Source organism: Eumetopias jubatus, unplaced genomic scaffold, assembly GCF_037043125.1.
Source record: "Eumetopias jubatus isolate StellerSeaLion01/CBP00866 unplaced genomic scaffold, mEumJub1_p1.0 scaffold_12, whole genome shotgun sequence".
In the NCBI taxonomy this organism is placed as follows: Eukaryota; Metazoa; Chordata; class Mammalia; order Carnivora; family Otariidae; genus Eumetopias; species Eumetopias jubatus.
This window is the reverse complement of record NW_028274818.1, coordinates 26557620-26571946: the sequence shown is the minus strand read 5'-3', so window position 1 is coordinate 26571946 and position 14327 is coordinate 26557620. Positions and strand designations below refer to the sequence as shown.

The window sequence follows — 14327 nt, the reverse complement described above, 5'->3', positions numbered from 1 at the left end:
TTGAGCCCCTGCTGTGCTCCAGGCTCTGTGCTAGACTCGGGGGCTACATTGATGAGCAAAAACAGGTATGTTTCCACAATGCCGTGGGGTGTGGGTGGGTTCTCACGCTACTGGGCCAGTCAGAGATTAATGAAGCATGTAAGGGTATCTTTTCCAACTGTGGTAAGTGTACCCCAAAGGCCAAGTTTATGGTGTCCTAAGAATGTAAGACAGGCACATATTATAAAGTCTGGAGTGTTAGTGGAAGACTCATCCCTTTATTAGGTTTTCTTATTTTACTGAGGAGGAAATGAGTTCAGAGAGGTTAAGTCACTAGCTCCAGATGGCACAGCAATTGATTGGATCGAGTTGGCTTTTAGACGTGCCCAGGTCTGTCTCACCCCTGATAACTTTTCTCTCAACCACCTGACTCTAGGAGCATCCTGGGCTATATGACAACTTAATGGATACCCTCTGTTAATTCATCTTCACGGGCACTGGTGAGATAGGGATTCTTATACCCATTATACAAATGAGGAGACAGAAGAAGCTCAGAGTTAATTAACTTGCTTAAGGTCACACACATCAGAGCAGGAATTTGAATCCAGGTTGGGGAACCCAAAATTTGACCACCCACCATCATCCCCCAAATACCCCCTTGTCCTACCAACAGAGCCTGCAGAGGTGAAGCCACCCGTGCAGGGACATCAGCTGCAGAGTGGCAGAGCGGGGACTGCTCTGATATCAACTTCGTACCTGCCACCTGGTTCTCCTTTCTCTCCTCATTTAGTTTATCACATGCAGCTTTTGCTCTCCACTCAGAGAAGAGAGCAGCATGGTTAGGGTCCAGAGCCTGGCACTGACCCTCTCCGAGGGACTCCCATCTCTGGGGGCAGGGAAAGGGGCTGCTCTTTGGGCAGAGGCCTGTGCTCTAGGAACTCAGAAGGGAGGGAAGGAGCTGCCCAAGGACCCTCTTCCCCCCACCCCCCGAAACGTGAGACCCTGGGAGGAGCCCCTCAGGTCTAGGCTGTTACTTCTCCATCAGCAAATGGGTCCCGAGAGACCAACCGAGAGCCAGGGCCCAGTGCCCGAAGTTGAGGCAGACGCCTGTGGAAATGGAAGGGGCCTCGTCTGGGCAGCAGGATCTGGCAGGGTTATTTGGTGGGCACCACGCCCTGGTGAACAGACAGACACCTCCAAGCCAGCTTGGCTGGTCACTAGGAGTCCTTTTCTTTGTTGGGGGCGGGGGCTGTGCCAGAGGCCAGGATGAACCATTGGGAGCCCCAGGAGGCAAGCTCCCCAGTATAAAGATAATCCCCAGTGCCCAGCTGGAGGTACTCTTGGGGGTTAAGTGTGGGTAAAAAGGCCATCAGAGCTCAAAGGGAGATGTCCTAATGCAGCACTTTCCAGCAGAAATACAACGCGAGCCTCATGCGTAATTTTAAATTCTCCAGTAACCGCATGAAGAAGTGTAAAAAGAAAACAAGTGAAAACAGTATTTTATTTAACTCCATGTATCCAAAACATTGTAATTTCAACATATAATCAATAACCATTTATTAATGAGCTAGGTTACATTCCGGTTTTCATCCTAAGCCTTGGAAACTGGGGTGCAGTTTACACTTCCATTTGCACGGGAACTGGCCGATTACCAGCTCCGTGACCGCAGGTGGTGAGTGGCCATGGTGGTGGGCATTGCAGTCCTAGACTTAATTGGGGCTGTTAATCACCTCCTCTGCCTTCCCCCTTCAGCCCGGGGTGGGGGTGGATGGTGGCTCAGCCTGTTGCCCTGGGGACGCAGCGGCCCGGACCACCGGGGCCTCGGGGCCCCGCGGACCGCTCCCGTGCGCCCTGCTGCGCCGCCGGGGTCTTGGGCTGCAATGGGAGAGAGGCTTTGAGGTAGGCGCTGGAAGCCCTGAAGTTGGGGACAGGATGGAGGCGAAAACCCCTTAGGACCCGAGTGGGGAGTGAGGAGGTGCCCTGGTGGCCTGCCCACGCCCCGCGGAGCGGTGGGTGTGGGACGAGGTGGCGCGGAGCGGCCGGGGGATCACAAGCGCACAGGCCCGCATTGTTCGCCTGTCACACTTCCTCTGGCTTTATTGCCTTTGTCCAACACCCTATTGTCTGGTTTCCTTTTGTCCCCCTTTCAGCCCCGCTGCCTTTTATTTTCCAGCCAGCCTGGTTGTTTTCATTTCTTTTGTCTGAAGTTCCTGAGAGGAAGGTTTTATTTTCAGCGGTTTGATTAATTCACAGCTTGAGCCCGGGGTTTGTTTGTTATGTAATTGCTGCCCTCAGCTTCGGGATAATACCCCCCTCCCCGCCCGCCCCGCCCCTACGCCCCCCCCACGCCCCCCCCACCCCCGCCCGGGGCCTGGCGGGGCGCCCCTCCCTGTGCCCGGATGGGCCGAGCCGCCCGCTTCCTGGACACTGGCCAGGCCCCTGCGTGTTGAGAGGGGACCCCGGGGCCGGACCCCGGAGCCTCTTCTCCCGGGCCAGCGTTCTTCGGGTCCGGTCTGCCCCGCTCTCCTCACCGTGCAGTGCCCGTCCCGCGTCCCATGTTGGTCTCCAGGGCACCCCGCCTTTTGAAAGTGGCGGGAGAGGTCTGCTCTGGTTTAGATGGCATCAAATCAAATACACCTTATTCAACTATAATGTCCGTTCAGTTGTTTAATATAAAATAGTGCACATGGACTCCTGTATCCAGCACATGGCCTCACTCCTTATGTTACAAGAAACATTGTGTTGTAAGGAGTTGACATGATATACAATATACTACACCCGCAATTCAGTTTTAAGGGATGTTTTGCTATATCTGATTTTTACCTTACACCCCCCCCCAAAATGTAATGCCCGTGCAAAAATGTTTAAATTTTTATTTAACAGTGCTTCTCAAACTAGTGGGTATCAGAATCACCTGAAGGGTTTGTTAAAATAGATTCCTGCTCTATCCACAGAGTTTCTGATTTGCAAGTGACCCTTGACTAACTCCCACGCAAGCCGCCAGGCTATGCTTGGACTGTGGGTCCCTTGTAGGGACTGCATTTCTACCGTGTTTTAACAAGGGGTGCTTACTAGTGCCGCGAAACATTCTAAACAGGTAAATTTTAGCAATTCCTAGTCCTCAGAACTGCCCATTTTACAGATGAGGAGACAGGTGTGGAGAGGTTCAGTAACTAACCTAAGGTCACGTAGCGCGTGTAGGACCTAGAACTTGCTGCTGGGTGTCCCTACTGGTCTTGTCACAGTGACTTTGGATGGGGAGCAGGTGAGCTGGGGGCTACTGCTGCTTTGGCTGGGAGCCTGGCTTGACCACCAGCACTCGCCCCCCAGGATCCTTAGATTGCCTAGCTACTCCTGGTGTCCCAGGCAGTGGTGACGATGACACGGGGAGGGGGGGGTGCTGGGGTGGCTGTGATGGGAGCAGTGGGTGCAAAGGCTGCTTACAGCAGGGATTGCAAATGCCTACAGGGGCCAATGAGAGAGACTCTAAATGAGGGACTCTAGCTAGCTAAAGGAAAACATCTTTCTTCAAGCCCTACATCTCAGCCCGTTATTTTCCTACTGTTGGTAGATACATGAATATAAAAAAAAAGTTCACTTTTATTTTTTCTCTAAGAGGAAGAAAAGGATATATATATATATATATAGGGTAGATGACACTTGGTTCCCCTTTTGGGGAGCAGTAGGGAGTGGTAGGGACTGAGGAAAACTGGCCTGTCCATAAGGAGCACCTTCTACTTAATTCCAGCCAGTTGTTGCCCCAGACCAACTTCAAGAGAAGTTCAAATCCAGATTATGTGATGTCTTGTGATTTTTATTTTATTTTATTTTATTTTTCTTTAAAGACTTTATTTATTTATTTGAGACAGAATGAGAGAGAGAGCACATGAGAGGGGGGAGGGTCAGAGGGAGAAGCAGACTCCCTGCCGAGCAGGGAGCCCGATGCGGGACTCGATCCAGGGACTCCAGGATCGTGACCTGAGCCGAAGGCAGTCGCTTAACCAACTGAGCCACCCAGGCGCCCTCGTGATTTTTAGTTAGCTAATTACAAACACACACACAGATACACATATATATGATTTTGACTTTGCTGGGCTCAGAAACTGCCAGTTGATAATCTCTGCCCTCCTTTGGTGGACCATTCAGCCAACCAGCTCCAACATGGCAGTAGGCAGGACCTGCTGAAGGCTGGGCCCAGTTGGCTGTAGACCTTCCCATTTAAGAAAAAAAAAAAAGCACAGGACTGAAGAATATTTTTTTATTTTTTTCACTGTGGGTTCCAAATGGAAGTTTGCATTTGGTGAGGGTGGAGTTGCCGTATCCACCATCGGTTTCCCTCTGCTCCTTCTCCCTCAGGATGTCCATGAGGAGCCCTGGCTCTGCCCAGCTGGCCCCAGATGGCGTGGGCACCATGGTGAACTGCACCGTCAAGTCCGAAGGGAAGAAGGAGCCCTGCCATGAGGCCCTCCAGGGCTCGGCCACCACAGCTGAACCCCAGCCCGGAGACCCAGCCCGGGCTCCCCAGGACGGTGCTGACTCCCAAGCTCCAGCCCAGGTGCCCGGCACTTTCCCCGGGGCTCCTGGGTCAGTGTCCCCGCTTTGCCTCCATAGGCCACACCCACGTGCCATACCTGGCCTCTCCTTGAGGCTGGGCGGGCACCCCACTTCCCAAGCTGGGCAGACAGGAGGCAGCACCGGCTGTCTTGGGCAAGACTTCGGTGGCTGGGGAGGGGCTGCCAAGTTCAGTCAGGCCACCTGTCTGAGTGGTACGTGGCCTCACTCCTGTGCTTGCTCACCCGTGTGTGACCAGTCCTTACCTCTGAGGACTAGTTGGAGAGACAGGATATATCTGCTCAGAGTTTATCTACCATATGATTTGAGAAAATCAGCCTTATTACCCAAGCCTGAGATCAACCACTGTTAAAGACAATACAGTTCCTCATCCTTAAGATGAAGGCGTTCTGAACATGAGCAGGAAGGATTCTTGCAGTTCTTAAAAATCCTGATTCCATGCAAGAGCTGCAAAAAGGGTAATATGTAACTAAAACCAAATGAATGAAAACGAGAATTTTAGGGCCCTGAGGAAGGATCCAGCCTGGAGGGGTCTATGGAAGGGGTTAGGGGGTTGGGGTAGTGATGAGCGAGACTTCTGGAGGAGTAGGGCCCCGAATTAAGCCTTAAAGAATGGAGAGGACTCTGGTGAGGAGAATTGAGGGTGGTGGTGTCCTAAGGAGGGGGGGGGTCCCAGGAGACCCCCACCCAGCTGCAGATACGGCTGTGTGCAAGGAAGTAATGATTAATAGCTCGATAGCCTCGACTGTGGCGGCGAACCTCACTCACGTGCATTCACTTCCTTGATCCCAGCAACAATCCTGACAGGGGAGGTGTTAATATTTCCATTTTCAGAAGAGGGAAGTAAGTCAGGTTCAGAGAAGTTCAGAGTCTCATGTGGGATCAAGCGCCTCGTGAGTCACTGAGCCGGGACTGAAATCCAGGTCTCTGGTCTGCAAACCTTTTGTGCCTTCGCTATATCCAGCAAAGCCAGAGCAAAGGTTGGGAAGGTGGCGGGGGGGCCCTACCTGGGGGGCTGGGTGTGTGTCCCCGGGCTACTCGGTTCCCCCTGCAGTCTGCCCCCTTCCCTTGAGGGTGACAGTGATATTCAGTGCGTATTGTAGGATTGCAGCTCCCCTGAGAGCAATGGGTCCCCGGAACCCAAGAGAATGGGAGCTTCTGAGGCCGCCTCTGGAAGCCAGGAGAAGCTAGACTTCAACCAACATTTAAAAGAAGGTAAGATGTCTAGGGGTGCCTGGGTGGCTCAGTCGTTAAGCGTCTGCCTTCGGCTTGGGTCGTGATCCCAGGGTCCTGGGATTGAGTCCTGAATTGGGCTCCCTGCTCAGTGGGGAGTCTGCTGCTCCCTCTGCCCCGCCCCCTGCTCGTGCACACTCTCTCTCTCTTGCTCTCAAATAAAATCTTGGGGGGAAAAAATAAAAAAGCAAGGTAAGATGTCTGCCCTGGTCGGAGGCGGGCGTGGGGTGGGAGGTGCTAGGACTTCTGCTCTTCATCCCTTTGGTATCTTCTAGTCGTGCCGGCCATCGAGAAGCTGCTGTCCAGTGACTGGAAGGAGAGGTTTCTGGGAAGGAGCTCTGTGGAAACCAAAGATGTCAAAGGTGAAGGCCCATGTGGGTCGGCAGGGGAGGATGTCTGAACCCTTTCCCTTCTCCCAGCCGGGCCATGTGGTCTGGGCCTGTACAGCAGTCTGGGGGGCTCTTAGTCCCCTCCTACCTGGCCTCTTGGCAGGAGAGTCCTGGTGGGAATCACTTCCATTCCACGAGTATGGATTTGGACTCTTTTTTTTTTTTTTTAAGATTTTATTTATTTGACAGAGAGATAGAGCACAAGTAGGCAGAGTGGCAGGCAGAGGGAGAGGGAGAAGCAGGCTCTCCACTGAGCAGGGAGCCTGATGTGGGGCTCGATCTCAGGACCCCAGGATCATGACCTGAGCCAAAGGCAGCCCGCCCAACCGACTGAACCACCCAGGCGCACCTGAATTTGAACTCATACAGGGACCCTTGTGACCTCAGGCAGGTCACTGCCACTTCCCAGATCTAACTGTATCTAACTATATCAAACGAGCTGGACATGCCCTTTCACTGCTGAAAATTAATTCTAGGCCACCGGGACCTCACTAAGTGAATTCAAGGGCTGCTGCTTGGTTCGTGAGCGTGGCTGTTTTCCCAGTGTGGTCGGTCACACCCCCAGGGGGAGCTTTAAGACCGTACCAATGCCCAGGCTCTACTCCACCTGCTGAATGTGAACCCCAGGGGCTGGGGGCCTGGGTCTGTGTATTTATCAAAGGCTCCCTGAGTGATTCTGAGGCAAGTGGCCTGCAGCCTGGCCCCGCTGCATCTGTCATGAGCTCAGCAGGAAGGCAGGAAGCAGTGGCTGTTTTGGGCGAGGGCCGTGTGCCAGATTCTGGACTAAGCCTTACCTTCATTATCTTAGCCTCACGGCACCCCTGTGAAGGGACCGTTTTTGTGCTCATTGATAGACTAAAAAAACCGAAGTGCAGAGAAGTTGGTTACTTGTCCCACAGCCCCGGGACAACCTCCTGTGGGATATCCACGCTGACCCTGCGGCTCAGGGCACTCGAGGACCTCTGAGAAGCGGTGTGGGACTGAGATGTCCCACTGTCGACATTTCCAGGGGCTGGAAGTAGCGGATGGGGACCTTGTAGGGCAGGTGGTTGTCAGACAGCAAGCAAGCCCCCTCTGGGGCAAGGATCATGTCTCCATCCTCCGTCCCTCGGCCCCTAACAGGGGCCTGGGAGGTAGCAATTGCCCAATGAACATCAGATGGGTGGGTGGATGTGTGTCTGGACAGATGGACAGAAAAACAGTTCTCACCGGTGGCCGTTTCATCGTGGAGCAGGGACCCAGGAGAGCCTGGCAGAGAAGGAGCTCCAGCTCCTGGTCATGATCCACCAACTGTCCACGCTGCGGGACCAGCTCCTGACGGCGCACTCGGAGCAGAAGAACATGGCTGCCATGCTGTTCGAGAAGCAGCAGCAGCAGATGGAGCTGGCCCGGCAGCAGCAGGAGCAGGTAGGTCCCGCTGGGTGTCCGGCTGCCTTGCCTAGGGGAGAGGGGGTCTATCGGGGCCTGGAGGGGAGCACTGTGGGGGCAGACCTGGTAGTGCAGGCCGAGCGAGGCTGGGCAGGGGGGCAGGCCCGGGAGGGGCCGTCGGCAGGGGCCCCAGGCTGGCTGTGACTCGGCCCTGTGGGGGGCCAGGGAGTGGAAGGGGCCTGCGGGGCTCTGCATGGGAGCACTCGCCTCACCTCCTGCCGCGGCCTCAGAGGAGCGTGAGCTCCCTGCAAAGGGAGACCGTACTCTGAAGGTGGACTGTCCTGGTGCTTGCCCCACCCAGGGCATGGTGTGCACTGGTAGGGAGGGCACGGCGCAGTGGGCCCCGGACTGGGGCTAATGTCTGTGCCCCCCTCTCCCTGCTCTTTCCTGCTGCCAGATCGCCAAACAGCAGCAGCAGCTGATTCAGCAGCAACATAAGATCAACCTCCTCCAGCAGCAGATCCAGGTAAAGAGGGGGGTGGCCAGAGGCACAGCGGGTGATGCCAGGGACGGAGGGACGGGGTGCGGATTAAGCAGAATCACTTGGGCATGGCCCCGAGGAGGGGGCTCATTTCTGCTCTGGTCCCGTGCCCCCGTTGTCTTCCTCTGCTTTAAAGGAGGGGCCAGAGTATCTTCATCCCCAACTGGGGCTGAGCTGAGGGCAGGTAGTGGGAAGTGATGTGGGGTCTGGTGGAGCCTTTTGAAGACTGGTCCTGTACTGGTCTGCATGCCTCCCGTGTCTGGATGCCCGCGCCGTGTCCTGGGCTGAGCTGTGTGGGCCCCCAGGGACTCACACAGGGTTTCTTTGCTCTCAGCAGGTCAACATGCCTTATGTCATGATCCCGGCCTTCCCGCCAAGCCACCAGCCTCTACCTGTCACCCCCGATTCCCAGCTGGCCTTGCCCATTCAGCCCATCCCCTGCAAACCAGGTGAGTGTGGGTGGGGGTGCGGCAGCTAGCGGAGGCTGTCCTAAGGTCCCAGAAGGAGCCCCGGACCGTGCTCATGCAATCCTTTACCATGTGGCCTTCCTGGGCCTCGCTTCTGGATTTGTCCAGTGGAAGAAGAATCCCTTCTTTCTGAACTTTACTGGGAGAATGAACAGCAATAGCACTTGAACACCGTGAAGTACTTGGCAGACGTAAGCGGATGTGGCCACTTTAGATGCAGTGTCCCCAGCTCTGGTCCCTTTAGTGGCCCAGAATAGTAACATCTTGGACATTCACTGAGGTGTCTACATTTCCCAGACTCTCACTCTTGTCTCTAACCCAACCGTGCCCCTTCTGCCCCGCCACTGAAATTCAGCGAACACAGACTGAGCACCAACCACCTGTCAGACGTTGTGTTGTCAGGTGGCCACGGGGTGGGGGGAGGGGTGATGATAAAAATGGACGCTGAGCTCCAGGAATTTACGGTCTGGGCAGGGAGAAAGGATGCCAGAAACTGGGGAATCTGGGAAGCTTTCTAAGGAGGTCAGAAATTAGTTGGGGCCCAGGAGGTAGACTGGGAGGGTGAAGCTGGGAGCTGAGGGTGGAAGGCAGTCTGAGGCAGAGGGCCTGGAGCCTGCGGCCAGAAGCTGCAGGGGGTTGGAGTTGAGGGGAGCGCATGACTGGGTGGTCGTGGGACAGGCTGGTGAGGGAATTTATTTTGTAGAATGTAGACATGCTTGAACGATTGAACGGAGGGTGTGTTGTCATACCGACTGTGGGTGATGGGGAACAGAGAGGGTCGGGGTACCAGCTGGAGCGGGGACCGGTGGGGGGCTGCTGAGGGACTTCTGGGGACAGCAATGACAGCCTGCACTCAGGCAGCGGTGGTGGGACAGAAAGCACAGCTAGAGTATGTAGTCCGTGATCATGGGTTCCTGGTGAAGGGTCGTGGGACAGGGCAGGCACGTTGCCCATAGCTGCCCCAGGAGTGGGGACAGCTTTTAGGTCGAGCCCCTCTGGTCCACCCTCCCTGTTCCGTGTGTGAGAGCAGGCGGGTGAGTTCCTGTGGGCCTGCCACCAAGGCCTGTGGGCTATGGGCACAGTTCGTGGGTCACGGACTCTGCTCCTGCCTCATTCTACACCAGGCACTCTGGCCGGGGGGGGGGGGGGGGCGCAAAGGACTGAAAAAGTTAGGTCCTGCCTTCCAGAAAGTTTCCACCTGGGGAGGTAGGGAGACTAGGAAGGGGGAGCAGGCCAGCAGCACAAACCCGCTGCAGCTCCAGGTGAATAGGGCTGCTGGAGTGAGGAGGGCAGGGCCTGGTGGGGGCATTGGGGTGCATGAGCCCATGCGTTCTGGACAAGGGAGGCAGGAAACAAGCTGTGGAAGACCTCAACTGGCCAGACTGCCACCCACTTTGTTGGTTCCAGAATCCTAGCAACCACGGGGCCCAGAGGCTTCCAGAGGGCCCTTCCCCAAGCTGAGTGCATAGTGCCTCTCCTTAGCTCACAAGCCCTAGATGGTGCCCTGTCGCCTACAGTACGGAGTCCACAAACTCCCAAGGTTGCCTGTCACGGCCAGTCTCCTTTTCCACACCTTGGGTCTCACCTCAGTGCTCGCCCTCCGCCTGCCTGCCCATAGCCACGAGCCCACCACCTCTTGCTGCTCTCCCCAGGAAGCCTGCTCCGGCCCCCCCCCCCCCCAGCTGGAACCAGGTTCTCCAGCATGCTACCCATGCAGTCTGTATCCCTCTTGACCATGTGGTTAGTGATTTGTGTCCGCGGCTTAGCTCTCCACCTGAACGGCCAGCTCCGTGATGCTGGGCTGGGTTGAGGGCGAGTGAGGTGGGCCCGGTAGGATGGAGAATGGAGAAGGTGGGTGCCACATAAAGGGGAAAGGATGGGCTATGGAGTCTCGAGGACCTGGGTTCACAGGTCCTTGTTTCCATTTCTGAGCTATGTATGTGGGCAACCCGTTTTTCATCTGCGTAGTCTCCGTTTCTCTGCAAAATGGGGTGATGTACCAAGCACCTGTTGTATGCCACCCACTAGGGATTATTGTGAGCTACTTCAGGAGACGGGCTAACACGCAGGGAGCAGCTTTCATACCCTGCACGTAGTAGGTATGGAACACAAGTATCCGTAGAGTGAGCAGAGGTGTACCTGGCTTCAGGTCACCATTGGGTTGGAACCCGAGGCTCTGTGGGTTGGAAAGGGCAGGAAAAAGGTGAAGATGTGGACCAGCGGGGGATGAGGGCATGGGAAGCCTTCGCACTCTGGGGCTGGGGAAAGCCGTGGCTGGAAGCCGACTGGGCCAGCTTCGAGCTTCTGTCCCCTTGATGCTGCTGGGACCTCGTCAAGCAGGCTGTCTGCTGTTCTGTGCTCATCCAGGACTTTTCTCCTTGCCGCCTTTTCCGTAGTGGAGTACCCCCTGCCGCTGCTGCACAGTCCCCCTGCCCCCGTGGTGAAGAGGCCCGGGGCCATGGCTGCCCACCACCCCCTGCAGGTACTGCTCTACCCCTCGCCTGGGATGGCTGGGGCTGCCTGCCTCGCGGGTGGTGGGGCCCTCTGTCCCTGTTCACCTGTTCCTGCCGGCTCCTTGTCTGTTCCCGATACGCCTGTCTCGCTGTTACCACGTGTCCCCTCTGTCCCTCCGTGTGTGTGTGTGTCGGGGGGGGGGGTCTCCTTTGGTGTCTCTCTCGGCCTCTGATCTCTGGGTCTCCCTCAGGAGCCCTCCCAGCCCCTGAACCTCACGGCCAAGCCCAAGGCCCCCGAGCTGCCCAATGCCTCCAGCTCCCCCAGCCTGAAGATGAACAACTGTGGACCCCGCCCCCCCAGCCATGGGGCCCCCACGCGGGACCTGCAGGCCAGCCCACCCAGCCTGCCACTGGGTAAGCTTCCTGCCAGCAGGGCGTCCTATGACCGTGGGCATGTCCTTCCCTTCTATGGGTTACAGGTTTCTGGAAAACAAGGGTCAGACCTGCTGTCTTTGGCCTCTTTGTTGCCACACTTAGTGCCTCAGAAGCTCCCTTACCTCCTGTCCCCCACCAGATCTGACTGGGCACCCCCCACGTCAGGGATCCAGGCCACGGGAGTTGCACAATTTCAGGGAGTGCGAGTCTGCATTCCAGTCTGTTGGCACACGGGGAAACAGCCAGTGTAAACAGCGCCCCCTTGGGGATGTGCAGTGCAGAGGGGATGCCAACCCCGGTGAAGAGGGTTACCCCCTCTGTGAACCCTCAGCCTCCCCCCTTCTCCCACAGGCTTCCTTGGTGAAGGGGACGCTGTCACCAAAGCCATTCAGGATGCTCGACAGCTGCTGCATGGCCACAGTGGGGCGTTAGAGAACTCCCCCAACACTCCCTTCCGCAAGGTATGGGCCCCCCACTCCCCTGCACCGGGGCGCAGGGCACGGACAACAGACGGCGGCTGGGGTGGAAGACTCAAGTCTGAGGCCACCAGAGGGAGGGGTGGAGGGAGGGCAGTGGGGTGATGCAGAGAGGCCGATGTAGATTTCCTCTGTCATCCTCAGGACCTCATCAGCCTGGACACGTCCCCCGCCAAGGAGCGGCTGGAGGAGAGTTGTGTGCATCCCCTGGAAGAAGCCATGCTGGGCTGCGACATGGACGGTGAGGACCCCGGTCTGTGGTGGGCAGGAGGGCCCGCCTCTGCTTCCCACGGGGACCAGGGTGGGTCAGGTCGTGTCTCTCCCTGATGCTTTTTCTCCCATAGTCTGTCTCTGGAATCCCCTCGACAGTCCCCCGGCTGGGCCTCTGCGGAGGTCTGTGCTGCTGGTTGGTTGTCCACTGGCGGCTGTGGGAGCCCCGCCATCGCCCCCTAGTGGTCAAGTAGGAGATGACTGCCAGCCGCGGAGGCCTCTCCTTCCTTACCCCAGAGGAGCCGCCCCGCCTGGCTGACTCCACCCCTGTCCCCCAGGCTCCCGCCACTTTCCTGAGTCCCGCAGCAGCAGCCACATCAAGAGGCCCATGAATGCCTTCATGGTGTGGGCCAAGGACGAGCGACGGAAGATCCTCCAAGCCTTCCCAGACATGCACAACTCGAGCATCAGCAAGATCCTGGGTAAGGGCCAGTGGTGGGGTGTCTGGGAGCTCTCCGGGCTCCAGGAGACAGCTGTCAGGATGATGACCTTCAGAGGAGTCTAGGGTACAGGGGTCAGGCTGGATGTGCGGAGGCTGGGTCCTGGGGTCTTGTATCATTGTAGGGCTCTTTGGTTAGCACCTGCACCTAAGAACTCAGGCGTGTGTGCGTGCATGCATTCTTTAGCCCCTGGTCTCTCCCTAACGTATTCTGCTGTTGGTCCAGACCCTTGGAACTCTGGCTCTGGCAAGAAAAAGGAAGGGCTGGTGTTCTTGGGCTATTGTTAGAAAGGTTTTATATATATATATATATATATAATTTTTAAAACGTTAATTTAATCTCTACACCCAACATGGGGCTCAGACTCACAAACAAGAGTCAGACGCTCTTCCGACTGAGCCAGCCATTGCCCCAGTAGAAAGGTTTTTTTTAAAAAATTCTATGTCCTGGCTGGAGGTCAAGGAGGGATGTAGGGCAGGTGGGGCTAGAAGTTGGCAGTTGTCTTCAAGATGGGGGCTCTTGTCTCTTGTCAACCGAGACAGTTGACAAGGTATTTTGTCTTAAGCAGGAGGCCGGGGGGCGGGGGGGGGGGGCTGTCTGTTGTTGGAGGCCTGGGGTTGGCTCTTCTTTTGTTTATGCAAATCATGCAGACCAGAGGCCTCCCAGAAGTTGCTGGGTAGTTCGGGACGTGGTTGCTCAGTGTATAGACACCCAGACACGTGCCAACTTCATTCATTCATTTGCTCCACGGACCTCCAACGAGCCCGTGTTGGGTCAGGTCCTTGCCAAATGTCGGCACATAGATCACCTCATGGACTCACCTGGGGACCCAAGTCTTGGGGCCTGCAGGGGGGCTGGGGATGGTGGGCAAAAGCCCGCACTGACCGCCCACCCCGGGGGCTGGGCCAGGCTCCCGCTGGAAGTCCATGACCAACCAGGAGAAGCAGCCGTACTACGAGGAGCAGGCGAGGCTGAGCCGGCAGCACCTGGAGAAGTACCCCGACTACAAGTACAAGCCCCGGCCCAAGCGCACCTGCATCGTGGAGGGCAAGCGGCTGCGGGTGGGCGAGTACAAAGCGCTGATGAGGACCCGGCGCCAGGACGCCCGCCAGAGCTACGTGACCCCGTGAGTCGTGCCTCCCCGGGTGGTGGGGACCACGCTCACGTCCCTGCGCCGTGCGTGCTGATGGTGGTGTGTGGCAGCCTTCGTCGGGGTCTCCGGGGGTGCTGTCTGGCCTGGAGCGCACGTGTGCGTGGGTGTCATGTGTGGCTCCCTGGGCGCACCCGTGGGGCTGCAGGGGTGTAGGGTATCGGTTTGTACCTGACTGGGGGGCACTGGCCACGTATACCTGGAGGAAAACGTGCCTGTGAATCACAAACTATGAAAAAATTCAGGGCTACTAAAAACAAAGGTGCTAATCATACAGGGGGTACCTGACTTGTCAGAAGCAAGCACCTTCGTGGATTCGTGTAAACGGGAACCCCCCTGGGGCATTTAAGTCTATCACTTCCTGATGCTGATTCCCACACGTTCCCCCCCGGGAATCTCTGTGGAACACGCTCCTGGCCCTGAGGCTGCTCGCGTGTGCCGGGCTGTAGCTGACAGTGAATGTGGCCCTCAGAAGGTAGCCCCTGGGGGGGTGTGCGTGCGCGTCCGAGCCGACAGAGTGGTGGTGGGGTGGGAGGGCACAACCCCAAAGCGGC

The 14327-nt window shown here is 56.8% G+C and overlaps 1 protein-coding gene across 7 annotated transcripts in view; it reads left to right on the top strand.

The window, feature by feature from the left end:
• Window positions 1-14327, top strand: part of SOX13 (SRY-box transcription factor 13) — a 34010-nt gene that overhangs the window by 17741 nt on the left and 1942 nt on the right. For 4 of the 7 annotated variants that reach the window (XM_028120078.2, XM_028120073.2, XM_088017010.1 and 1 more), the window contains 12 exons: window positions 4336-4534; window positions 5655-5766; window positions 6060-6146; window positions 7360-7580; window positions 7999-8067; window positions 8417-8531; window positions 10946-11031; window positions 11254-11416; window positions 11789-11898; window positions 12058-12154; window positions 12462-12605; window positions 13533-13749. In XM_028120078.2, coding sequence (XP_027975879.1) covers window positions 4336-4534; window positions 5655-5766; window positions 6060-6146; window positions 7360-7580; window positions 7999-8067; window positions 8417-8531; window positions 10946-11031; window positions 11254-11416; window positions 11789-11898; window positions 12058-12154; window positions 12462-12605; window positions 13533-13749 — 1620 coding nt within the window. The remainder of the gene's footprint in view (window positions 1-4335; window positions 4535-5654; window positions 5767-6059; window positions 6147-7359; window positions 7581-7998; window positions 8068-8416; window positions 8532-10945; window positions 11032-11253; window positions 11417-11788; window positions 11899-12057; window positions 12155-12461; window positions 12606-13532; window positions 13750-14327) is intronic. The other 3 variants (XM_028120074.2, XM_028120077.2, XM_028120076.2) reach the window with 3 other exon arrangements.